Source organism: Thunnus albacares, chromosome 3, assembly GCF_914725855.1.
Source record: "Thunnus albacares chromosome 3, fThuAlb1.1, whole genome shotgun sequence".
In the NCBI taxonomy this organism is placed as follows: Eukaryota; Metazoa; Chordata; class Actinopteri; order Scombriformes; family Scombridae; genus Thunnus; species Thunnus albacares.
This window is the reverse complement of record NC_058108.1, coordinates 23,724,254-23,751,650: the sequence shown is the minus strand read 5'-3', so window position 1 is coordinate 23,751,650 and position 27,397 is coordinate 23,724,254. Positions and strand designations below refer to the sequence as shown.

Here is a 27,397-nt window from a genome sequence, read left to right as displayed (position 1 = left end):
GACTTGTTTTACTTTTCTACTTTACTTTAGTGAATCTGCTTTAAGGTTTTATGCTCAGAGCTGTTGCCTGACGATCTGAAAGCAGCTGAAAGTGTTGATGTCTTAAAACTTAAAACCAACTTTTTTATTACCATTATTTATTGTATTTGATCATTTTATTTTATTGTATTTGTTGTGTTTAATCCGTCTTATTTATGTTAATTGTAATTGTCTTTTTATCATTTCAGTCTAATTATGATTTAATTTCTTTTTAGATCTATTTTATTGTTATTATTATTATTTTTATGTCCACACGTGCATTAGTCTCAATATTAGTCTTATATATTAGTCCTAATTGTTTGTTTGACTTGTCATCTGTAAAGCACTTAGAATTTTACTAACCCGTACAAATAAATAAAGTTTGATTGACTAAGTTTGAATGACTTAGCTGGGTAATGTGTTAGTAATTATTTACTCTGACACTATAACTACTTTTTGAAACAAAATAATAATCAACTGTCAACTGTCACAATCGTCAACTGTCTAAAACACTGAAACCAATGGATCCACAGAGGATCTATTTCAATACATTTCAATTCAATTTCCAGATGTGATGTGAAGTATGAGCTGAAGTTAACTGGTAAAATAACATGAGACAAGACAACATGACAAATTCAAGGGCATCTGATGACAGCACAGACACTAGACTTTTTTTTTTTTTTTTTTTTAAAGTCCTAAAAACCTTTCTATCCATTAAGGCTTTTGCATTTGAACTCTTATCTTCTTTATGTTGTGTGTTGAAGGTCTTTAATGCTGTAGCACTTTGAGATTCACTATGAATTAAAAGTGTGGTACAAATTAAATGTATTATTATTATTTATTATTATTATTATTAAAGACAGGAGATGAGGAAGGGTGAAGTAGAAGAAATATTCTTTTCTATGTGACAATATAGCAGAAAAATACAAAGAAAATGTAATTAGTGTATTCATTTGCCAGCTCTCACACTAATTACTTTTTCTTTGTACTTTTGTGTTATATTGTCACAAAGTCATTACGAGTTTTCTTTCCCTTTAAATAACTGGCTGCACCTCTTGTTTACAACTTGAGTCTACAATCACAAACACACCAGGGGTCTAAAGGTTGTAATAAAAAAATAAAATGAAATAAATGAATAAATATCTTGCAGACCTTACAGTGGTTATACGTTTGAACAGCTTTTTTGTTTGTACATTCAGATATTGGAGAAATGTATTGTTTGATATGGACAGTCAGATCTGAAAAGTTAAGAATTTGGATTTGTGAATATAAAATATGGTCAAAATAGAAAGCAAATTAATAGATTAATAAAACTATGAACAGAGATTCCCCTCATATTCAGTGAATCCAAACAATATATATTTTTCCAGAGTGATAATAAAAAGTGAGGGTAGAGAGATATCATAGACTTTATAAACAGTCTCTGGTAGATTTGATCAGGTGGCTGCACTTCCTGTGCTGATCAGCCACGTATCGCCACGTCTGCGCGCATGCTCAGTGTCGCCCTCACATTGGTGGAGTTGTTCCGGGGTTGGTAGAAAAAATCATCACTGTGTTTCTTTATTTTCTCCTTTCTTTTCACATTATTTATCACACTAATCACGTAGAGGGGAGTCTGAGGGTTTCTGCGGACGTCTGTAGAGATGAACTTCTTCAGAGGAGTGATGGGAGGGCAGGCAGCCGGGCCACAGCCGTCCGGAGCGGAGACGGTAGGAAACCAGTCCGGCTAGCTGAGGCTAGCTGAGGCTAGCTGCGGCTTTCCACCTCTGTGTATCTGATAAAATGAGACCACACACACGTCATCATATCACATGTGGGGTTTCTATACTGAAAGATGATGTGTTATCTCTCCTAAAAATCACCCAGAATAATTTGTTAAGATACAGGGGCCTTCCTTTAATGAATGACAACATCTAGCTAGTCAGGCTAATTAGCTAACTTGGCAAATCTGTCACTCCGCAGTCTATTAGGACTGATTGACTTACCTGCTGTCTTCGCTACGTGTAGCTAATCAATAGAAGAATGAATGAATAAAACAGACAGAATTGTCTATTAGGAGTGTCAGCTGTCAGCTGGCTAATCAACACCATCCGACAATATCTTTTTTATTCAAATAACCTTCAACAATAAAGAAAGAAATATCCAATGTGATGAATGGTATCAAAGGCAGATAAATTATTCTGCAACATAAAAATCAGGCCTTCATCTTGATATACTATTCACTGTCATGTAGTGCTGTAACTAACAGTTAGTTCATCGTATGATCGTTTTCTTGATTAAAGATCCCCGCTAGACATGCTTTAAGACATGTAAAAATACACTGCTTTGAATAATAATATGTGTCTTGATATTGGATTCCCACAAAAAAAGCTTAACTAGTTAAAAATTCCTAAAATTGACATCTAGTCCTTCCTCATTAAAAAACCCAGAATGTATAAATATGCAAATATTGTTCATTTCAAGAGTTTAACTGTTGGACAAAGATGTTTCCTGTTTCACTGAAAAGTCAGTTCTCAGTGTTTGTGAATTGGAGGCTTCATGTTTCCACATCACACTTGTGTAAGTTGAATATTGGACCAGGATTGGGTCCAAACTAGTTATGATGTCCAAAATCATGCTCATCAGTAGACTTTCCACTTTCAGCAGATTAATTTGAAAACAGCTTTCTTGTGTCAAACTCTGCACATTCATCATTCTGCACAGTAAAGTTCAAACATCACAGTCACGCAGCAGTAAGAAAAACACATTTTTAACTGGAAGGGGACTATTAACATCTAGTCCAACATTGAAAGTAAACACTGAAAATAAAAGAGCTCGCTGCTCTATATGCTTGTTTCATCCAAAGCCCAGAGATATTCAGTTTACAGTAATATCAAACAGACGAGCAGCAAATCCTCACAGGGTATAATTATTATAAACAATCGTCATCTTAATGCACAGTAGCAAATGAATACCATGCGGAGTATTGAATGCAGGGCTCCCTTGACATGTTGTCTTGCTGGCATTGCAGAAGGATAATAACCACATAAACAGATCTTTGTCTCTAAACATTCTTGTTCTGACAGCTCAGCTTACCCGCTTGTCCATTCATCCAGAAACTGAGTATGTGAGTGTGTTAAAGATCCCCCCCCCCCCCCGGATTGTTTTAAGACATAAAAAAACTCAGCTTTAAAAATAAGTTAGTCTGTTTAAAAAAAAAGTTCAATTATCTTGTTAAATATTCTGAAAATTACATCTACTCCTTTTCCCTCATTGAATAATCCCAAATCTACTAGTGTGCAAATATTGGTCATTTCAAAAAGTAAACTACTGGCCACAAAATGTCTCCTACTACTACAAAGTCCAAATTTCAGTGTTTACCTGCTGGAGGCTTCAAGTTTCCACCATCACACTTTTGTCTTAAATCACAGTTGGCTCCAAACTAGTTGTGATGTCCCAAAATAATGCTCGTATGCACGATTTAAAGTGAGCACAGGGAAACTTTCTTGCACATGAAGGTGAAAACAGTCTTCCAGGGTCAAACTCTGCACAGTGAAGCTCAAACATCCAACTGAAGGAATAATAACCAAAACAAAAAACAAGTTTCAGTGCAGAGGGGTCACTCCTGTCTTCACTATCACTAGTAGTATTTAAAAGACGAGGCAGGTAATATTTGATATTTTCTCTTATTGTCAACACATTTAATTAAAAGACCTAAACAGCCAATGACTTGATTCCACTTCATTAGTATTGCCTGCGTAGCCAAAGCCTGATATATCACATTCCTCAGTGCCATAAACCTCCATTGTTGTCTGAATCTTTTAAAAAAAACATCATCAGTGAGCCACACAGTTGATACGGATGACATGTTCCTTTATTACAATGAACATGGGCACTGTAGTTTATTTTGATTCAATCTCACATACACCATAATGATAAATACTCATTTATGTGTGTTAATCTGTGTCTGAAAATTGTCCCCAACCAATGGACTATTTATTCCTGTTTGAGTAAGGTTTTCTAAAAACTACAGGGTTTGCTGTTTTAGGAAATTACTGAGCCTTTAAAAAAAATGAAACTATAGATTTCTGACCAGATTTGAAAGATTTATGTCTCAAGAGGGAAGGGAGAAGGAGTGCCACAGACAGAGCAGAGAAGTCGGAAAAGTATTGAGAGATGTTGTATATGAGGCAGAAAATGCAAGCAAAATAAATAATGATTCCTCCGTTGACAGATCCAGAAATTGTGTGACCGGGTTGCCTCCTCAACTCTCCTAGAAGACCGCAGAGATGCTGTCCGGGCACTTAAGTCCCTCTCCAAGGTAATTAATGAGGAGAAAATCATAATAATAATATATGAACGATTGGTAGAGATTTATGTCAAGCAACATTTACTGATGATTCTGTACTTTTTATGCAGTCGTGTTAAGTGTATTAACCTTTTTTAATATACAGGAGTAGCTGTCAACAAAGAGAAAACAGCACTGGAATTTAATCAGTGTTGTCCTGTATTGATGTAAATGGATGGCGGACATTTGTGAATGTTTTCTCCTCTGTCGCGCTGTCATACATGTACAATCAATCAATATCGGGGTCATGAATAAAGCTGATGAACATGAACTAGTCACTGACACGGGCCTCAAACAAGTCACCTCTCAGTTCTGCTCATGGACAGTTTTGTTACTGGCTGCTTCACCAACCATGAATAATGAGTTTGTCAGGCATGAAAAAGGGGTTTAGGAGGCACAGGGTGGCCTGTTAACATGTAGGGGGGTCAGCACTAGTCTGAAACACAGAGAGAGGTGTGTAGACTTCCTGTGTTTTTATAAGAAATACAATATAAAGCACATCAGTGTTATTTTTGTTTGTGTATTAAAATACCTTTTATTTCTCAGTTTTTCTTGTAAGTGCTAACCGAAGCGTGTCATCGATCTTATGAGTATTATTCTCTTTTGTAGAAATATCGCATGGAAGTTGGCACACAGGCGATGGATCACTTGATTAACATACTGCAAACTGACAGGTATGTTGATGCAGGTGTAAATATTAAAATGAAGAATGCTTCAGTTCCATTTAGCTGCTTCAGTTTCAGGTCCTGTTACTGTGCATGCTGGCTCGCTGTCATGGCTATCTGGGACACTTGAATTGATCGGACCTTATTAGTAACACCTGTGCTTTTCTTGCAAAATGTCTGCTGTGAAAATTATTATATTTGTGTTTTTTAGGTCTAGTATATGTTGTCTTGTAAAGAGCTTTCTGCTCATTCTGTTTCCCCCAAGGTTCTTATAAAGTAACATGTAGCAGCCATGTTTAGACTTTTTATCAAGTATTTCATTTGACTCAAGTTTTGTAAACAATAAATCCTGTGTTTTGTTAACATTCTGCTCCTTTTTTTAAAAAAAAACAAACAAAAAAATTCAACAGGTCTGACTCCGAAATCCTCGGCTATGCTTTGGACACGCTTTACAACATCATCTGCAATGATGAGGAGGAAGAACAAGGTATTGCAATCTGAGAATTATTAGAAATGACAAAATTCACCCTGAAGTGTCCGTTATTAGAAAAGAAAAGAACATTATTCATGCATTCATTCATTCATTCATTCAGTAATTTTTTAAAACCCTTTTGAAGATAATTCTTCCTAATTGTATGGCTACTGTAAATGGTCTTGACTGACTGAACCATTGTTCTGTTTGCATGTATAAATGAGTTCAATTCATGTTAATTGGACTTCAGTCAATTTGCATTCCCCTCCTCTATACACTGATTATGTCTGTTTTATATAAAGATTCTCGTCTCTCTCTTCTCTTCCATGTTTTAACCCCACAGATGAATCAGAAGGTAAAACTCTTTGACTGTGCATGATGCAGCTCCCCTCCCCCCCCTTAACCACCAGCAGCACGCACAAATCATAGGTTCTTCTTGGTTGAGCTGTTGAAAAGGAGAGCATTAATAGTCTTTTTACAGTGTTCAGATTGTAAAAAGCTGCTAAAGTACAAGGCTGGTTGATTGTTTTCATGGCATGTCTTCATGAGAATCAAATGCTAGCTTTTGGGTGAAGCTTTAAACTTCCTCTTCCTCCCCCTGCCCTCGCAGACGCAGTAACCTCTATCCCTGTCTCAGGGAAGCATAAGAATGTGTCCATACCTGGTCAGTACTGAAATCAAGCTATCTGTGCGGTAGTTAGGCTGCTACATAACTAACTTCACTAAAATCAGTGGGCACCGGAAAAGTGACTTGAAGGTGTTTTGGGTGGTAACAAGAACGCTTCACTAATACCACCTCATGCCCGAACCTGTCTGTTAATATGTCATTTCTTATTGCTCCTTTGTTTCCTCACATTTTAATACCTTTAATACCTTTTTGCACACTTGTGGTGAAATTATGCAGTTGGATTGTTGATGTTGGACTTGTTGATGATGGATTTGTTGACATCTTAAGTGTTTTTAAATGTCAGTTCACCCAAATTACAAAAAAAAAATATATTTACTTACTTTCTTTTAGTGGTATATAAGCATGAAGATAGTTTTGGTTTCATTTCCCAAAGTGTTTAGATCTGTTGATAACTCACTGTGGCAGGGATGCAGTTTTTTGAAAGATGATGTCGCTGTTATATTTTTAAAAATCTTTGTCCTTGTGGACCAGCAGAACAAGTTGTAAACAAAACATTGACATATTATCACCTTTATATACCGTAGCTGATATGGTGAACGTATTGGCAAACAGTCGTTTATTAACAACAGACACGTAGCAACATTAGCATTCATTTGAAGTCGTATTTGTTGATCTCCACCAACTCCAGAGGGAAATATTTAGCTCTTTAGCCACTAAGTGCCCCACTGTGTTCACCAGCTAGTCGCTAACTTTGTCTGTTGGCTGATTGGTGCTTAGCAGGTAGTCCAACATGGGTTTATCAGAAACAAAACAATAAATGTGCAGGCTGTAGAAACCGAAACAAGGGGCTGAAAGACACTAAAATGCTCCATAGAGCTGAGGGGAACTGAGGAGTCGGGTGATAGTTCTCTGTGAGGTCGTCACTATGAGCTACACCTGTCCATTACACACAGTCATTTGATCAGTTGTTAATATAAAAATATTGATAAGTGCAGCTTTAAATTTATTCAGCACCATAATATGAAATTCCAATCATCTTTATTTTAATGGTGTGGAAGCTGAAATCTCAGAGTTGAATAACTCAAAACATGGGCAATTAAAACTATCTGCATTACTAAATACCGTCACAAGTAAGTGAGGTATTTTTTTTAATTGGGGTGACAGACCTGAAGTTTTGGACAGATAAATAGGAAGTTTCTGCTTCCCAAGGACTCGCAGTACTGTAGAATAATCCCTTAATTAGTTGTTTATTTAATAACATTTAGAAAGTTCAGAAACTTTGTGCTTACTTACTTTACTTATCAAGTAAAACAAATTAAAGGGAGGATTCTACAGAGTTGCGAGTCCTTGAAAAGCAGGAATCAACACACAGTCTTGGGATCTGTGTGTGTGCATGTGCATGTTTCGGACATAACCTACTTTCAGAGAGAAATTTCAGACTAAAGACCAGTTGGCTTGTCTAACTGGAGACAAAAGCTGTGTCCCCAATTGGGGAAAAAGCTGATTATGGTTAGGTCAAGTCTCCAGGAAATGAATGTAAGTCAATGTAATGTCCTCAAAGTGACTAAAGTAAACGTGTGTGTTCTTTTTTTCTTTTTACACTGATTGCCCAGATTTGTAGGTTGGGAATATGCCTATTTTTGAGTGCAGTACTGTTCCTAACCAGCTCGTCACACTGAAAGCTCATCCCTTATTTAATGTTTATTCCTGTGTATAAACAGTAGATTCCCTCACAGTAACCCTACTGAGCTCCGTTCACCCTCCCATCCAGCTGCCTCCTCATCTGTTTATATCTCTCTATGTTTCCAGAAGGCGTGTTCACAATATCACCCTGAGCATGTGCACAATTATTGGACGGATATGAATATTCACGATAAGTGTCATTAGTCGAAATCACCACTCTGGTTTAGGTTTTTGAGAATTTGCAGATCCAGTAATTATCGCTGTCTAACTCAGGCTGATTGCTATGAACAAACCAACTGGTTCCCTCACTAGACTGATGACTCGCGCTGTGGTGTTTCTTGCAGAAGTTTCTAATTTCATCTTTCTATCTTCCTTCACAGATGAGAATGCCCAGAAGCAGGCAGATGACCTGGGTGCCCAGTTTACAGACACGTTCATCCAGGACCCTGAACACGTGACCCTGCTTCTCACTCTGTTGGAGGTACTGATTTTGGTCCAGCAGCAAGACGTCTTTCTTATTTGTCTGGAACACTGCGTCATATTCATACGTTCATTTTTAGGAGTTTGACTTCCATGTACGTTGGCCTGGGGTGAAGCTGTTGACTGCTCTGCTGAAGAACCAGGGAGTCCAGCTGCAGGGTATCATTCTGGTCAGTCCCATGGGTGAGTTTCTCCTCCACAGCAACAAGTGCAGCAACACGGTCAACGAAATGTCAGATCAAACTTTCACACTCAGTTTTATATCAACAAATTGTCTCAAACTATCTTCTTCAACCAGTATTTAATCAGCTTTTGTTTGTCTGTTTCCATCTGCAGGTGTTTCCAGACTGATGGACCTGTTGGCAGACTCTCGAGAAGTAATTCGCAATGATGTGAGTACTTTTCTGTTTTAAGCTACTATTTTACAGTAAACAACATGAAGTTTTTTGAAAGTGTTGAATACAGATATATGACAGTAAAATATAAATGTAATACTACAACAACCAAATAGTTAGGTGATGACTGACAACCTGTTTTTCATCTTCCAACAGGGCCTGTTGTTGCTTCAACAGCTGACTAAAAGCAATGCGGCCATTCAGAAAATTGTTGCATTTGAAAACGCATTTGAGCGTCTTCTCGATATCATCACAGAAGAGGGCAGCAGTGATGGAGGTAAAAAAAAAAAAAAGATTTTGAGCTTTTATTGTGTCAAATCTCCAGTGCAGAATTGCCTTTAATTTAAATACAGTTTTGCCTTTAGTCATTTCTATAATTTAAGATTATTGTCTGTCTTGTGATATTTAACATCCATCCTGTGTCCTGTGTGCAGGTATTGTGGTGGAGGACTGTTTGCTGCTGTTGCTCAACCTGCTAAAGAATAACAGCTCCAACCAGAACTTCTTCAAGGAGGGCTCTTACATCCAGAGAATGAAGCCCTGGTTCGAGGTCGGTGATGATAACTCCGGCTGGTCGGCACAAAAAGTCACCAACCTCCACCTCATGCTGCAGGTAACGTGTCATGTTCAGTTATTGCTCAAATTTTCCAATAACCAATTCATCATACTGAACATTAGGATGTTGTGTTAATAAAATCTTGCAATATTCTGGGCTTAATCCCAGCTGGTGCGAGTCATGGTGTCTCCAGTGAACTCTCCAGGAGCTACAGCCAGCTGTCAGAAGTCCATGTACCAGTGTGGCCTGCTGCAGCAGCTGTGTACCATCCTCATGGCCACCGGTGTGCCTGCCGACATCCTCACTGAGGTAATCACAATAACACTTAAAGTAAAAACCCACTACAGAGAATAGTTGCTCACCCCAGGCTCAATAACTGTGAGACAAACTGTGTTCTGGCTGCTTGTTTTCAGACCATCAACACTGTATCAGAGGTCATCAGGGGCTCACAGGTCAACCAGGACTACTTCGCTTCCGTCAATGCTCCTTCAAACCCACCAAGGTGAGACACAACCAATGCACACCGAGATGTTAAATCTCTTCTATCCATCTGAAAGTAAACTCCGTTACGTCATCGCTGATCTCTTCTTCTCTTCTTCTTCATCGATCCATAGACCAGCCATTGTGGTCCTGCTCATGTCCATGGTCAATGAGAGACAACCATTTGTGCTTCGCTGCGCAGTCCTCTACTGCTTCCAGTGTTTCCTCTACAAAAACCAGAAAGGACAGGGAGAGATAGTGGCTACACTGCTGCCCTCCACCATTGATGGTCAGTCACACCAAGCTGCGAACTTTATAAGTGACGTTATCAATTGTTTTTGTTTTTCTTATCAGACTTTGTACCAGAGGCGTCAAATGCAGAATCTCAGAATCAACATAAGTCTCTTTTTTAAGCTTCCTACTTCCACCTCAACAATTAATAGAAGTTCCCCTTGAAGAGTGAACGACATCACTGCTTGTAGATTTTCTTAGTGGCTTTTGATTCTACATATTTAAAACACTGGCAGGCTAATCTACATAATGTGAAGCAGGAAAAAGGAAATAGCATAATTTGTGAGCATATGAGAATCATGTTACACACATATAAAGGCCACAAAATCAATTTTCCACAAGTGATTGAAGTGTAAAATAATATTTAAATTGGCATAGACACAATTTACAGCTCATCTGTGTTTTTAAATGGCTTATATCTATAGATTTGATCATATAGACAAAATGTCATAAAATGAATTGGCAACTATTTAGATAATTGATTAATATTTTATATAATTTTGTTCTGGCAAAAATGCCAAACATTTACTGGCTACAGCTTCTCAATTCTGCTTTTCTCTGTTTTATATCATTGTAAACTAAATATCTTTGTGTTTTTCACTGTTAGTCAGACAAAACAAGACGTGTTTTTTTTTTTTTTTTTTCTTTTTACTATTTTCTGACATTTTTTAGAGAAAATAATCGTCTGACTAATCAATTAAAATAATTGTTAGTTGCAGCTCTAGCCACAATATTCACAATCATATTAACAATCTGTTCATGTTTTCCCCACAGCCAACTCCATCTCAGCCGGCCAGCTGCTGTGCGGAGGCCTATTCTCAGCAGACTCTCTGTCCAACTGGTGTGCCGCTGTGGCCTTGGCTCACGCCCTGCAAGACAACCTCACCCAGAAGGAGCAACTGTTGAGGGTTCAACTCGCCACCAGCCTGGGGAAGCCCCCTGTCTCCTTGCTACAGCAGTGCACCAACATCCTGTCCCAGGTAGGCCAATAACAGTGCTGCTGAGATGGAGGAGATGTTAATAGGCTACAGTATGTGTGTCTGGGCAGTGAGGATTGTTTAAGAACGGGACTGTTTTTTTTGACAAATGGACAAAGGTTAAGTGTCAACATCAGTGAAAAGAACAGTGTCACATTATTGTGGTTTTGCAGGGTGATAAGATCAACCGACGGGTGAGTAAAGTGTGTGTTTTTGTGTTTGGGCGGCACCTGTCCTGTGTTTTTTGGCTTGGCATCTGTAGTAGGGGTTTTGTTGGCCCACGTGTTGGGGGATCTTGCTTCCTTGTAACTCTTTGACCCCCACCCAAACCCCAACCCCACCCCTTCCTAACCTACGGCTAGTTCTTCCTCATTAGGGTGCTACACGGGTGAACTCCTCCCCACAGATTTGGAGGCTTGTGATCCAGGTGCTCACACTGCGTCCACTACTGGAATGTGGGGAAGTACACAAGTGATCACCCGAGAGAGGTTCAGCTGTTTGTTTTTTTTTTTTGTGGTTTAATCTCTGCTGATATCATCCTAACACCCGCTTTTTTAACTGTGACCTTGGACTATTCGCTGTGCTGCAAGCCCTTATCTATCTGTTCAGGAAGTGTGCGCTGCAGCAACTTTTGGGCCTTTTCCTGTCCAAGTGAGACATCTACACTCTTGTCTTGTTCTCTTGTTTACGTGCACCTGCGTACAAATGCACAACGCAGGTGCCAGAAGATTTTTTATAATTTTTACTTATGAGGAATATTAAATTTCCACTTTGTGCTCAGATGCTTCAAATTCAGTCATAATGAAACCCTCATGGTTTTCCTGGGGAAACCAGTTTGCACTGCCCTCTTTAAACGTCCTCTGGAGTTGCAAATTCTTCCTTTTTCAGCCATCATAGACTCTGCTCTGGGAGGTTGTTGCAATCTGCTAAAATGCATGAACTTACATGCGCTCTGCTGGTGAAACTCCTCGCTATCAGTTGACAAATGTGTCACATGGGTTTCTATATCCTCTGCAAGATAACAGTGGGAGCAATGATTCAGTCTTTACAATATATACAAGGAAGTGTCTTTGAGGCACGTTTTATCAAGGCTACTTGAGGGTTTTCATAAACCAGACCTGTTTGTTTGTCTGTGACATGATGAGAATTACTTTCAGTCCATGTTGACATTAGGAGAGAGGAAACTGTCAAACAGAGCTCAAAGACCTTAACACATATTCGCATTTCTACACTTTCCCTTTGGAATAACTTCCAAGAACTGCCATATTTGTTGTGGTGTAGAGATTTTTATGCTCCTATGTCCCTAGGAGCTGTGTTGTCAGGGGCAAAGACTCCTGGTTGGGTCTTTCAAGGCAAATAATCAGTTTAGGTGCCAGACTATGAGCCATTCTTTGTGGTGGCATTTTGGGGGTTGATCTTACCTGGATCTGGTTACCAACAGGTGTTAGTCTGGCAGTAGCCTCGCTGGCTATGGAAACGGGCTCTTGAGATGTGGGTTTCACTTCTTGTTGGGGATTGCACTCTGCTGGAAAACAGTGAATTGCCCCTGTCAGGTTTGGAGCAAGTTGTTGCCCCAACTATCTCAGGTTCATGAGAGAGGGGAACATGGAGCAGGAGGTTGACAGGTGGATTGCTGTGGAATCAGCAAAGTGCAGATGTTCAACTGGATTGTTGTAGTGAGGAGGGAGCTGAGCCTGAAGGTGAAGAAGCTCGTGATTTTGCTTCTTGCTTGGAATAGAAGTGCTGCTCATTCATGGTGAAAGGAGTAAAATCTCACTGACTTTTAGAAGCAAATATTGTACTTTTCACTCCACCACATTTATCTGACAGCTTTAGTTACTTTGCAGATTCAAATTATTGTTACACAATATAATAAACTAATAAATTCTGATGTTATATCATAGACCAAGCTATAATATACCTATAAAGTAGTTACAATCAGCCACCTTAACCAGCTACAACATTAAGGCCCCTTTACACTGTGCGATTTTGGACAGTCTGAGACAAAAGTTGACTATCGTGAGAGAAACGTGGTGAAATCTTTGTTTGTCAGTTCAAAACGGTGCTCATGTCCACCGACGACCCATTTGGAGCTGTGGCGACCAAAGACAGCCTGAGGAATGACGATAAAATTCTCACAACGAGACTGCCGCTACAACAAACGTCTACAAACAAACCAATCAGAATATGACATGAAATGATACAGACTATACTGGCTGACATGATATTTCCTAAGCGCAGTTTTTTGAATAATGTGTAAGGGGGAAAACACTCGTTCCCCTTAATATGTCCATGGCACACAAAAACACAAAATGATGAATGTGAAACAAAAAAGAAGTTTGTGTGACTTTGCTGCATTTTCACAACATCAGAGTCGCACGGATGGATGCTGGGAGCTGATGACGTGACTCTGCTTTCATATACTGTTTTCTATTTACATCACAGCGCTACGGTTCACCACATATTCTGACTGATTGTGACTACGATCTTATCTTAGGTAGTCTCGCACAACGTGACACGCAATGCATGATCATTGTTGTCACACAGTCTAAAAGCGCCTTTTTAAAATGATACTTACTCATTAATGCATCCATAGTTATTATCTAGTAATACACTGTATATGATTCTGAAATTGGCAACTCTGCATAATGAGCACTATTGGTACTCTGAGTATATTTTGATGCTTATATTTGCTAGAAACAATAAGTATCTATGAGTAATTATAAGTACAATTTTGAATTCAGTACTTTTACTTGTAACAGACTATTTCTACACTGTGATATTGTTACTTTTACTTAAGTAAAAATCTAAATACTTCTCCCACCACTGTTCATATTAAAAGCTTCAGCAACTAGTGACAATTCAGTAATAAATCTTTTCATCTAATAACTGTTAGACTGTAGTTTTAACCACATTCATCCACCCAAACACACACAAACAGAAATACAGTATAATTTTCTTTGCTGAGGCCAATGTTTGTTCAATTAATACTTGTGGTCATTTTCCTTTCTTTTGTTTTCTTCTTCATTTTTGCATTACGTCACATTTGGAGACTAAATCTGAAAAGGTGATTTTGTAAGTCTTTGTAATGCTGATATGCTGAAAAGTTTTTGCCCACTCCTTCATCGCTCAGATCTCCCATATTTGCTCAGTTTTGGCATTTCTTTATTTTACTTCAGGAGTAGAGATCTGCTCTTCGTAAAGCATGTTGTGCATTAAACGTCAATGCACCAGCTTATTAGCAGCCTTCAACTACAGTGTAGAGTTTCTAGCTTCTACTCGCCTCTGCACTGTGTCCCAATTTGTATTTATTTTCATTAACTCACATCCCGACTCCATGAAAACCATCTTTTTTTTTTTTTTCTACAATTGACTGAGATAAATAATGTTGACAATGAATGTATGACCGTTAAAGTTTTTCCTGTTTCGTAAAGAGGAAAGAAAGTCCAAGTTGTTGTAGATCTTAAATTTTACTTAACCTGTTCCTCAATTTGTTTTCATGGAAATGCATGATCATATTTTTATTTATTACAGTTCTTTTTGTCATTTCTAAAAAGCACATTTAGTGGGTTTTGCTTTGCATGTGCTGATAGCCGGAAACGATTTTCAATTACAGTTTCAGTTTCTTTGATCAAAAGTCATCAGTTACTTGCAGAATGAGCAAACTACAAAAAATTGAAAATTGTGAACTTGTGGTTTACCTGAAGGCTGAACGTAACTATTTTTGATGCTTTAAGAACTTTGGTTTCTTATTACAGGACTGCATGCTCTGGTCAACCTAACCTCGTTTGAATATCTGAATGTTTTCATTTGAACTGTGTCCCAGTTTTTTTGTTTGTGATAAACTAATTAACTACTAATTATTAATGTGATTGAAGTGAAGGTTTTACTTAATCAGTTTGTTACTTTTGTTAATCTGGAAGTCAAATTCAAGATTTTACCCCTTAAAATGTCGGAATAACATAGTTTAGTCATAGTCATATATTTCTTTTTGCTATTTTATCAGCCTCCCTTTTTCACTTTCTATGGCAATAATTTTGTTGGATTTGTTCTTTTGTGTCACGTTCTGCAAATGCAGAACATTTTTGATTATGAAATGTCACAAACTAGACGTCATCAAATTTTCCATGACCAGGATTATAAATCTAATTATGATCACATGCCGTGACTTACATAACCTCACATATGTAACATCTGGTTCTTCTAAACTCAACTTTTTCATTTATTTAAAATATCAGACTCTAAAATATTATCTGTTCAGCTTACATGAGGCCATTGTAAGCAGATTTTACTGTCATTCAAGAAGTATTTGTAGACATCTCTTGTGTTTTCTGTTGTGTTCAACAGGGCAGCAAAGTGCAGACCAGGGTCGGCCTCCTCATGCTGCTGTGCACGTGGATCAACAACTGTCCGATAGCTGTCACACACTTTCTACACAATCAGGAAAACGTTCCCTTCGTATCCTTGAAGCACCTCACAAGCCATCGGCCATTTTCATTACTGCAAATGTCTGTGTTGTAACCAGTGTTGCCAACCATTTTATACTGGAAAGTAGCTAAAGCCTGCTTATAAAGTCACTAGATGACATAAACTGACATAAACTTAATTGACTCTAACTAGCTATATAGTTATCATTTTTCAAGCTGCTATACCTTCAACATGCATCTAAATCTAAAACTGACATTAACAAAGGAGCCTGTTTTATCAAAATGTAACTTTTCAGGAATTCAGGTGAATCTTGTCATTCAGATTAAGATCTGTGTGATTCATAACCTGTGTCAACAATTTGAACTAACAGACAGCACACAACAGCAATGATGTTGAAGTGTCATTATTCAGGTCAGTCCTATCCATCCATTTCTACACTGATGTCCTCACATGCCTGATAGTTATTCATACTGAGATGTTCTGTATTTGGATGCCTGTGGATGATTTTCTCATTACAGAGAACAGGAACATCATATTCCAGTTTCTGGCTAAAAGTGGTTTATGATTCTGAAGCCCATCTGTGTTTAATAAATCCTTGACTCAGTGACTCCTGCAGCTGACGGCACAGATCTCAGAGAACCTGGGAGAGGATGAAAGGCTGGTTCAGGGTCTGTGTGCGCTGCTTCTCGGCATCTGCATTTATTACAATGACAACTCACTGGAGAACTACACCAAGTAAGTGATAATAATAACTAAATAACAAAAACATCATGCAAGAACTATTGCCACTCCTATTTTTCCTGCAGTTCTTACAGTTTAGAGCCTGGAATGATCAAATGTTTTGCTTTTTTGCTTGAAAAACCTCAAAATATTAAAATTCACTGTCATTGAAAAATGACTGAAACGATTATTCGCTTTTTAAAATAGTTGCCAGTTAGTTTTCTGTCAATCAGTTAATCGTTGCAGTTCTGCTACTTATGCACTTCTTCTCCTTGTGTTGCACATTTGAGTTAAGCAAAGAGTTAACTGCTCTGCTTTTGCTTATTCAGTCTTTGATTTGCCAGTTTATAACAGATCAATACAGTTTTGTGACAGTGAGTTTGGATTGAATTATTTCTGACACAACACACAGACACTCTGCTGCTGTAGTGATACATTCTGTGTAGTAATGCACACGTACTTTGTTTATCTGTACAAGCATATACATTGAAAAGTAACCAGAGCTCTTTGAATCCATTAACCTGATAAAGCAAACAAGGTTTCTTTTTTTTTTACCTGCCATTTCAGAAATCAGGTTACGTCCAGAAGTGTGGAAAGATAAGTTGCTTAAACCATGTGAACACAAACGGTGCCCTGTTTAAAGTCTTCCCTGTCCTCTCTGTCCTCCTTTAGAGAGAAGTTAAAGCAGCTGATTGAGAAGCGGATTGGAAAAGAAAACTTTGTAGAGAAGCTCGGTTTCATCACAAAGCATGAGCTGTACTCCCGGGCAGCCCAGAAGCCACAACCTGTCTTCCCGTCGCCAGAGCAGATGCTGTTTGACCACGAGTTCACCAAGCTGGTGAAAGAACTGGAGGGTCAGTCAGCGACTTTTTCCTTGACATCCAGTCAGGGATGTTTAAATTTATCATGATAGTTACAGTTTCTCGGGGGTTTAATGAATGATTTCAACCTCTACTCCTAAACAGGTGTGATAACCAAAGCAGTTCACAAGTCCAGTGAAGAGGAGAAGAAGGAGGAGGAGGTGAAGAAGACGTTGGAGCAACATGACAACATTGTAACTCAATACAAAGAGCTGATCAGAGAGCAGGTAAACAGACCGAATACAGATACCATCAAGTGATGCGTGGCTCTTTTTCAATGTTCTCTCCTGTTTGATGGTTTTGTTTTGATTGTTTGATGCTCAGGATGCTCAGATCCAGGAGCTGAAAGAGCAGGTAGATTCAATGTCATCTCAGAAGGAACAGATGCAGACTACAATCACCCAGCAGCTGTCTCAGATCCAGCAGCACAAAGACCAGTACAACATCCTCAAGCTGAAATTAGGTAAGTCCATCTCATCATCGGTCAACTGATATCGTGTTTGGTTTCGTCAAGGAGGAACAGAAATCATTACACACGGTGGAACCAGTGTTCATTAACAATACATTACTTAACAGGGTCTGTTCATAGTTTTAGTTAGATAACATTTTACTGCTTTATTACTGAGATATGGGGTGACGGTAACATGCAGCGACATCGTTAGATACAGTTTTATAACACAGCAAGGACAGTTTAAAGGAAGAGTTCAACATTTAGTGAAATAAACTTTCTTTCTCTCTTTCACAAACATTATTATGAAAAAGACAATTTTTAGGGGTTTTAGGGGTCTGCGTGTTGTAAATATTTCTTGTCAAACATCAGTCGGATGCAGTGACTTCATGTAACTCATATCTGGCAACCGGCACTGTAGCCACAGACACTGCTTAAGAGTACTAGCCTGGGCTGACAGATAAACTGTTGTTTACCATAAAATATTTCCAGCATGTACTGTAACGTCCCCTAAAACAACAAATTGTCACGTTTACATAATAGTTTGTGTAAAGATTAAACAAATAAACTTTAAAGGTGTTGGCAGGCTTATTTTTTAAGCTTGGAGAGAGCAAAGCTAGCTGTTTGTTTCCAGTCTTATGCTAAGCTAGGCTAACCATAACCCGACTCTGACTCTGTACTTGATGTACAGACATGAGAATGATATCAATCTTCTCATCTATCTCATCTAGAAGACATAGTATGTGTATTATCCAAAATGTTCAATAATTCCTTTAAACAAGGCCACATTTTAACTTTATTAGGTAAACCATTTTTTTAGAAGTGAAAATAAAGCTGAACGCAAAAGATCATCAGTGTTATCAGTAATCATCTGTGTGTTCTTACTTTGTATTTATGCAACATCACAGTAAATAAAGTTGCTCAGACTTGAACTATGAAGGAGGAAAATGTAATGCATGTTTATAATATACCATTTGAGTAGTCAAGACAATGTGGTTGAACTGGAAACCTGTCAGATTGCTCGTGTAGTTTCCTCGTTTCTCTCTGTGAGCAGCAGAGCTCTCACAATGACATATCTAATTTGGATAACAGGTCAAATGTTATCAGAACTACATGGCATGATGGCTAAAACTCTAAATGCTGTGAAGAGACTAACTGAAACAAATTATCTAAACTGTCTTAATATGATTATTTGCAGCACAGTACCTTACAGTCCTCAAAATAGTTCCTTTAACGTACCTTAAATTATATTACAATCATTTGTAAGATGCTTTTGTCCAAAGCAACATTTACAAATTGCATTAAAACTCTATAGTAAGAAAAACAGTAACTTGTTTTGTATTGTGTATGTCAGTACATACCTTATGATCCTCAATAGAGGAGTAACATCAACATTTATATCTCATTTCCTGTTGAATCTGCCATTTTTAATCCTGCATGTGCTCATGAATCCAGGTAAGGACAACCAGAGTCAGTCCAACAGCCAGGGAGACGGCTCCCAGGTCAACGGGCTGCAGACAGAAGAGCTCACACAGCTTCGAGAAGAGGTGGAGGAGCTCCGCAAGCAACACTCACTCCTTCAGACACAACTCGGTGACAAAGACGCAATCATCAACACCCTGGTTAGTACTGTAGACATCCATGTGAGTGTCATACAGAACAAAAAGCCTAAAGAAATGATGTTTTTGGTGCCCAAAGCAGATTATGGAACAGACCGTGGTTATGATATTTATTGTTTAAAGCTGTTTTCAGGGGGCCCAGAAGTTCTTGTCGTACCTGTATGTGTGTCTGTTTATTTAAACTCAAACAGCAGCAGGGGTCATTGTTCAACCACCAGAGTATAAACTAATGTGTGCAAACTGCCTCCCAAGTCGTCTCTGTTTTCTGTTATTATTATTATTGTTGTTGTTGTTATTACAGGAATTATGTGTAATTTTCTTCAGGCCGATCAGACACAGAGAACACTTATACACCACAGGTAGACTTTGAATAATAGATGCCATAACACCCTCCAACCACACCTTCAGAGCTGTGAAACAACATCACAGTTACAGTATTACAGAAGTGGTTGCCTATGGCAACAAACCAACCAAATTCCTAACAAGAACAGCAACAACAAATAAACTTCCAGCTGTATTTTGTTAACGACACATGTACTGAAAGCAGAGCTGTAAGAGTTAATAAATTAGTCAAGTGACAGAAAATGAAACGGCAGCTATTTTAATAATCAATCAATCGTTTAAGTCACATTTTCCAAACGTTCACTGCTTCCAACTTTTCAGTTAAGTCTTTTCTCTGTTTTATGTCTGTAAACTGAATATCTTTGGGTTTTGGACATTTGAAGACGTCACGCTGTGCTTTTGGAAACTGGCGGCATGTTTCACAACCTTTCTGACAGTTTATAGATAAAATGATTCATCACTTCATTGCGAAATTAATTGTTAGTTGCAGCTCTAATTGAGAGCATGTGTTGGTTCTGAAGACAGTCTTACAGTTAGAACTGTTTCTGAAGTTTTAATTTCATCTTGTCACAAATGCTGTCTTTTTGATTGTGTTTAACTGTAGAGGTCGGAGGCGGCACAGACAGCAGAAGGAACAGCAGGGTCAGGATCAGACAACACAGAACTACTCAAGGTGGGATTCATCGATATACACTCTCTCTCTAAAGAGCATAAAACTGACCTGTTTTTTTTTCTCTAATGCATGTATGTGTTAAAGGTTAAGGTTGGCATTGTTCTATGTTTTTCTGATTGTCAACAAAATCCCATGAAAAGACCAAAGCTCAACAATGAGTCTTTCAATACTTCTCTGACCTTTTTGGCTCCCAGTCCCAAACCTTAATGGTTACCTTGCGAGGCAGCTGGATTTGCAAGATCACACATCAGGCCTCCTTTCGAACCACCAGTGGCTCAGCCCAATCAGCGTCCTAGAACTACTGGCAGCTACGGCATGGTTTAGGTGTGACGACAGCGAGAAGCAATAACCCGTGATAGACGGTGATAGACAGTGATAGACAGGTGGTTCATCCAATCACCTGCCAAATATTTTTTGAATACTGCCCTTTTCCAAACAGTTTCCAAGGACGACTTCTCAGATGGTTCTGTGAAACGAACCATCTGGTGTGTCAGGTTACCTTATTGGTTCCTTCTGAAGATGTAAACCTTTAGAAATGGGTCACAAACATTGACTACATAAATATGGATGTCATGACAGCTCTCCAAAAGTGAATCCAAAACATCTTGATCGCCCCCTGTTGGCTGTCTACAGTAGATTGGACATGAGCCAAACTAAAATATCAAAGTACATGTCAAATAAATTTTTCCCAAACATGGTTTCAGTCATTTTTAGGTCGTTCTTATCACGCTGATGTTTGTCCAAGTGCTCATTTTTCTGATAAGTTTGTTTTTAATTAGTTATTTTACAATGTAAAAATTGGGTGTGACATCATAATTGACAGCTTTGACAGTCGCTCTCGCAGGCCATCATCCTGCCGCCTGACTCTACTGTGCAGACTCTGCCTCCAAATGATGTCAGACAAGCAAGATAGCCGCTCCCAGAAAGGAGACATTTTTCTACTTTTGCATAGCGGCAGGAAATGGAGACGCGTTGTCCATATTTATATACAGTCAACTGGTTGGGACAAAACATTTTAGGTTGCATCTTGGGCTGGACAGACAGTGATCAACGTGATTTTTATAGATCAAACGACTAATCAATTAATCAAGAAAATAATCGTTGGTTTAATTGATAATGAAAATAATAGTTTGTTTTAGTCCTAGGTGTGTCTTTAATAGTTTTTGGGACACAATGATGCTCTATGACAGAGTAGTAAGATATATCAGATACTGGATATACAGATGATACTTGATAGTAGAATCAAATGATTCTTGGTTTGTTTTGGAGTCTCTGACAAAAAGAGAAATACAGAATATTGCCAACATTATTCTTAACACTGTAACTGAAAAACATATTTCTTATTTTCAGTTGATGAATTGATGTAAGTGTTTGTGTTGAATTTGTTGTTTGTTCCAGGAGTTGGAGGCTCTGAGGACTCAGGTCCAGTCCCAGTCAGCAGAGATCAGCCAGCTGAAGACAGAGAGACAAGACCTGCTCAGAAGAGCTGAAGCAGGGGTAACAAAAAACATATAAACATGACACCAATGCGGAATAATAATATCACGCTAAACAGATTCTCGATTAATGAACTTCTCTATGGTTTCTCTCAGCCTTCGGATGCAGTTGACAGCAGCGACGGCTCATTAGACGCCGCCAAGATGGCAGACCTAGAGAGCAGACTCGCAGCACAGACGTCTGAGACAGAAAGACTCAAGGTGTGTAGAAGATCTGTCTCAATATTGTCCTGCATCTTTTGTACTTGTGGCTCTTTCTAATCAGCACCTGCTACTGTCTCCTCCTCCTCCTCCTCTTTCTTCTCCGCTCTCCTCTCTGTCTCAGGAGGAGGCGAGCAGTCTGTCGAAGGGCCGGTCGGAGCTGGAGCAGCAGCTGGCTTCAGCCACCAGCACGGTTGCTATCCTGCAGACAGAGAAATCAAAGCTGCAAACAGAGGTGCAGGAGTCCAAGAAGGAGCAGGACGACCTGCTGATGCTGCTGGCAGACCAGGACCAGAAGATCCACAGCCTCAAACAGAGACTCAAGGACCTGGGAGAGACGGTAGACAAACCATCAATACTGTGTTTTAAATCTATCAGGACAAATTCCAGTTTTAACTCCAGCCATTATGTTAGGATTGCTGAAAGGGTTTACTTCTTGACTTGATCAACCCTGCTGAGAAGGTCTTGACATAAGTGACGGGAATGTTACAGCAGGCTGATTAAATGACAGTAAAATACAGGGGTAGAGAAGCTAACCCAACTCAAAAAACATAAAAAACAAAACAAAACAGAAATGTAACTAAAAATTGGACTTAAACTATCAATCAATTGTCTAAATTGTGATTTAAACACCAAAAATCAAAACCATGTGCCAAAATTAAGAGGGATTGCAAGGTGTTTAATCATTTTAATTGTTTCCTTTTGACCTTTTCAAGTCGCTGTCTTACGACTGTTATTAAGCTTGTTGACAACAGGACGTGTGTGACCATCAGAAAGTACATTAACAAAGAAAACTGACTGAAAATGGTAAAGAAACTGAAAAAGTGCAGCATCCTGTTACTGATAAGAACTGAAGTTTACTTCACTTTGAAGTTCACTCATCTCCATCTCTCATCCAAATTTTAGTGTTTTCCTCAGTTTCTTTACCTTTTCTGTGTAGATTGCATCATAAATTAGCAAGGTCAGCTGTTTTTGCAGGACGTCGTTTCTGCTCGGATACAGTCACGCACGAGAATTCACGTCATGTCGTGATTTCCGGGGTTACGTGGCAAAATGTTTTTTATCTGAAAACATTCAAAAAAGGTGGAAGTACTGTTTTCAGCCCTGAATAGTTCCTGCAGTCTTGCTCTCAGGCAACATATGCTGTATGTAGCCTGAGAGGCACCACTCACTGCTGCTCATAAAGCCGATTGCTGTGAGTTCACAGTCGTAATTAATCAACAGTTTTATCAACCCAAAGTGTTTCTCATCTGGACAGTAGAAGGACACTGAAAATGGAACTAAAACTGCAAAAGTGGAAAAAGGAAACTACACACCTGCAGTCATTCATTTTGTGTTCCTCTCTGACTGTAAATACAAGAACACTTGTGTGGTGGTGTAAATAGTTGTTCTTTAGTTTTAATAATCTTCAGGTCTGTTTCCAGTTTATCTGAGCTGTAAACCTGTCGTGAGTAGTGAGCTTCGTGCAGAATAGCTACAAAACCTGGATTTGTGTGCAGACCACTCAGCTGTGTTCTGTGTGTTTTTGCTTTAGTTAGACTGTGACACTTTCCTTACAGGTGGAAGATGAAGACGACCTCGACGCCAGGGACCAAACGGACGAGGACGAGGACGAGGAGGACGAAGAAGAAGACGAGGACTAAGAAAAACACTGAAGGAACGAAACGGGAGAGAGATGGAAATGTGTCTGACAGCAGGCAAGAAAAGACTTTGCAGAAACACAGATGAGAAACTGAAAAGATAGGACTAATATTTGAAGCGGTTTCTCTTTCTCAGCTGCCACGCTATCTTCATTTTTTTTTTTTTTTCCTTCTTCTTCACCTCACGTTCACATCACATGTACATGTTTGTTTGTTTGTTTGTTGGAGTTTTTTGTTGTCCAAGATTTCTTTCCAGTGATTCAGCTTTCAGTGAAAAGATTTAAACTCATCAGTGCGTTCATCTCCGCGACTTTTACCTTCAGTTTGGGATGGATTTTACCAGTCTTGTGTTTATTGTAATGTATTGTCATATAGTTTATAATTAAGAAAAAAAAAAAAAACGCTACTGTAGGTTAATTTTAACACTCAAGTCATCTGGAAAATTTAGAGCAGAGGATTTAAAATGTAGCAAAATATGCACCTATAAACAGATTTGATATTATTGTCATGTTATGGTAAACATGCTGGTGAACCCGTCAGGTTTGCTTTCTCTGTCCTGCTCCACTGCTCTCGACGCGCCCGAGTCCTCTCACGCTAAAATCACCCCGGCAACGTGTCAACTGTGCCATCACACCCTGCGCTCTGAATTCATCAACACCCTCCCCGAGTCAGTTCGAGTTCAGCGTGTTACAGTATTTCAACACTCACAGTTGTTCCATTTCATTCTGACGACACCTAACTGCTCTACAATATGCTGCAAAAACAAGACAGAAAACATGTAAAGACAAAAAGGATATTTTTGCAACTTTTTGTCCAGTACTGGCATCCAGCTTCTGTATGATATTGTGTAACTTATCAATTTATGAGCCACATTGAAATGAATAAAGAATTTATCGGTCTGTATGCCTGTATGGAGGAATAATTGTAGATAAATTAAATTTTACTAAATCAACGTTGAGACTTTTTTTGTTTTTGTCTGTTCAGAATTATTTATGTCTGAATGTAGGGTTGGATGTCTTCCACACAGCGTAGATAAATATGATTACTACATTTTAGCACTTTTTCGACACATTTGCTGTTTATAAGCAGGTTTTCTACAAAAAAACTTTTATTGATCACTCAGAAAAATAAGCTTAACCTTTCAAATGTATAATTTTTTTAATGTTTTGTCAACACAAACTGATAAAAGAACATCATCCAAACAAAATATTGTATAAAACTGATAAAATTATGTGTTAAGTGTAAAAATATAACCAAGCATTTTCTGCCAACTTCAGCTGACTTTTTTCACAACTTACAATTTATATTTTAAGACATAAAAACCACACACACTGTTGATCACTTTTTTAAAACACTGTTTTAGCCCTCAGACCTCCATCAGGTAAAATATCTGACTGGTTTTTTGTTTTTGTTTCTTCTACAGTCAGTTATTTGCAGATCCTGAAAGGAAAAAAAACTAATTCTTGCTCTTGAATTAATAATTTGTGTGCACTGATTACTTAATTAGTGCTCTCAATTTAACTATTCTGCCTGTTCCCGTCTTCTAGAGACACCCAAACACATTCATTCAGCTGGACGTTTGAAGAAAGAAGGCATTTCTTCTGTAATCTCAGTTATAGTTACAGTAATGACAGTAACTCGCTGTGTTAAGCAGCACGTTGTAGAATTTTGTGGTTTTTCCATGTTACTCATTTGGTTGTTTTCTGCCGAGGAGGAACATTCAGATCTTCCCTCTCTGTGAACCTCCATAAGACACAACAAACTTACTGTGCCGACAGATGACTGAATGCATTAGATGCCCTTTACAAGAGGAGAACAGGCTGAATAGATCAATGGAGAGCAATTATTAAGTAATCTGTGCGAACAAATTATTAAATCAAGAGCACAAATTGTTTTGGTTTTTTTCCCCCTCCGTGGCTGCTCCCAGGCTCCGTTTGTTATTGATTCAACATACTTGATAATAATGCTTTCTGGTGTTAAAGAAATTTGTAGTAATTGTTCCCTATTTTGAAATATAACAGGGACATTAATAAATATAAATAAGGAATAAGTGAACACAGAAATGAGTGACTTTCATCCAGAAGAGGAGACGCTCCGGGTGTCTTAAAGTTTCATCTGCTGTGTGTTTCCAGTCCTTCAATAATTGTGAAAAACTCTAAAGTCTCCTAAAATATGAAGTTTTGGACAGAATACAAAATTCAATCTTGTGACTTCCTCAATAACACACTGAATCTTCACCAGAATTATTGGATTTTGTCCACAGGGCATTAGCAGCACACTGTTATCTCCCATCACATCTCCAGCCACAGAATCTTCTTACGATCTGTTTTCTATTATTATTATTTGGGGGGAATTTTATGCTTTTTTTTTATTAGATAGTTGAAAGTAGTGAGATGACAGGAAATGAGGGGACAGACAGAGAGTGGGGGGAGGGTAGGATATGCAATAAAGGTCTAAAACCTGGACGTGAGTCATGGACGATCCACCACACAGAGCCTTACTTTCAGAAGTATTTTTATTAATTTCAACCAAGAGACGTTGGGCCATTTAAATGTTCTCACAGGGACAGGTCATGTTCTTCAACTTAATGCAGGAACAAATCTTAAACTTCCGCTCCCACTTGCCCCAACTGGCCATTAAACCAATAAACTCTTTAACTAAGTGATTCACAGAGTCCTTAACATAAATCTATGTAACATAATGAGGCAGTTGTAACAAATAATAAATACTCTAATATTAAATTAGAATAGAAGAAACAAAATATTTCATCCAAATCTATTTTTATTATTAATTAGCAAAAAGATAAACCAACAATAAAAGCTCTTACATAACTGCCTGCAGCATTATGTGCAGGTGTTTTTAAATCTGTTGGACTTAGTCCAACTTTGCTTTGTAGACTAAATCATTGCAATATCACCTCTTCTAGATTCTCAGGGCTTTGATTAAAAAATGTTTTATTTCCCAGTTGAACGATGAAAATGCCAAAAATGGATCTTTTCCAGGCTACTGTTGTGTTTTGTTGGCATATTTTCAGTTTTTCTGGCTGACACAAACTTTCTGATGATCTTCTGTGAAAACTTGTCGGAGGCTGCACGAGCAAAAACCCCACGACTGTGTTTATGAATACGCTTGTGTTTGTTTTACACTGGAGGGAGAACGTCGGAGCCAGACAACTTGTCCGAGCAGTTCAAGTATTCCACCGCTGAGCCTCTGGGGGATGAGGAGACTGATAACACGGTTCACGCTTGGTTTTGGTAAACCACGCCTAAAAAAAAAATCTGGAAGCAGTTTGAAGATTTGTTGTGGTAGAAAAACATCTTCTGTTCCATGTTTCCACACGGTGCTGCTCTGCTGATGAAGCAGATTTCCCAGATGTCCTCCTAGATACATTTATTATTCAAAGGGTTCATATCTGAAGCAGAGTCCCAATCTTGCAAGGAATTCATTGTGTACAGTTTCTATGTTTGTTACAATCTTACAAGGAGGTAAACTACCATATAGTCAGCGTTTTCTGAGGTTCATTCATAAAGTCTTGTGCTCTACTTGACAAACTTGTCGCAAAGGACGGCGTGTTTTAGTCCCCTAAAAATGACCTCAGACATCTCAGTGTGATTTCCATAAACTCCCCTCATGGTAGATTGTTTATTTGAGGTGATTTAAGATGCTGGTTTTTATATTTTACTTTATGTTTAAAGACGTCTCCACTCAAAAATGTGTTTTTCTTCTTGTTCCTACAGTTGGATGTTTGAGCTTCATTGTGCAATACATTTTTAACTAGTTACTTTTTTGTAAAGAAACCATATTAGAATTATTCAAACTAGACTATTTTATACATCTTAAAAGATGTCTGGATGGTCTGAATGCAGAATTATACAGCGGAGGTGAAAACAGGAAAAGCTCCACTTATGTAGCTGAAAGCGTCTTTCCTGAATTATCTCAAACGCGTCCCAAAAATATGAAGTTTACTTGTTTGTACACTTTTCATGCAGTGGTTGTAA

The 27,397-nt window shown here is 38.4% G+C and overlaps 1 protein-coding gene across 6 annotated transcripts; it reads left to right on the top strand.

Annotated features, from left to right (window-relative positions):
- The first annotated feature begins 1,485 nt into the window (after positions 1 to 1,485).
- uso1 (USO1 vesicle transport factor) lies at positions 1,486 to 24,351 on the top strand. Of its 6 annotated transcripts, XM_044347137.1 has the most exons (27): positions 1,486 to 1,727; positions 4,232 to 4,318; positions 4,955 to 5,019; positions 5,421 to 5,497; positions 5,826 to 5,837; positions 6,093 to 6,146; positions 8,174 to 8,274; positions 8,354 to 8,456; positions 8,610 to 8,665; positions 8,825 to 8,945; positions 9,103 to 9,281; positions 9,393 to 9,533; positions 9,638 to 9,726; positions 9,839 to 9,993; positions 10,770 to 10,975; positions 11,146 to 11,166; positions 15,320 to 15,430; positions 16,017 to 16,135; positions 16,793 to 16,974; positions 17,086 to 17,207; positions 17,305 to 17,443; positions 18,884 to 19,050; positions 19,994 to 20,062; positions 21,461 to 21,559; positions 21,655 to 21,759; positions 21,884 to 22,099; positions 23,319 to 24,351. In XM_044347137.1, exons 1-27 carry the CDS (start codon positions 1,662 to 1,664, stop codon positions 23,400 to 23,402), a joined length of 2,946 nt encoding a protein of 981 aa, XP_044203072.1. In that variant the 5' UTR covers positions 1,486 to 1,661; the 3' UTR covers positions 23,403 to 24,351. The 6 variants fall into 6 exon arrangements, with proteins under 6 accessions (XP_044203072.1, XP_044203073.1, XP_044203075.1 ...); XM_044347138.1 differs by lacking the exon at positions 5,826 to 5,837; XM_044347140.1 differs by lacking the exon at positions 6,093 to 6,146.
- The last annotated feature ends 3,046 nt before the right edge of the window (positions 24,352 to 27,397 follow it).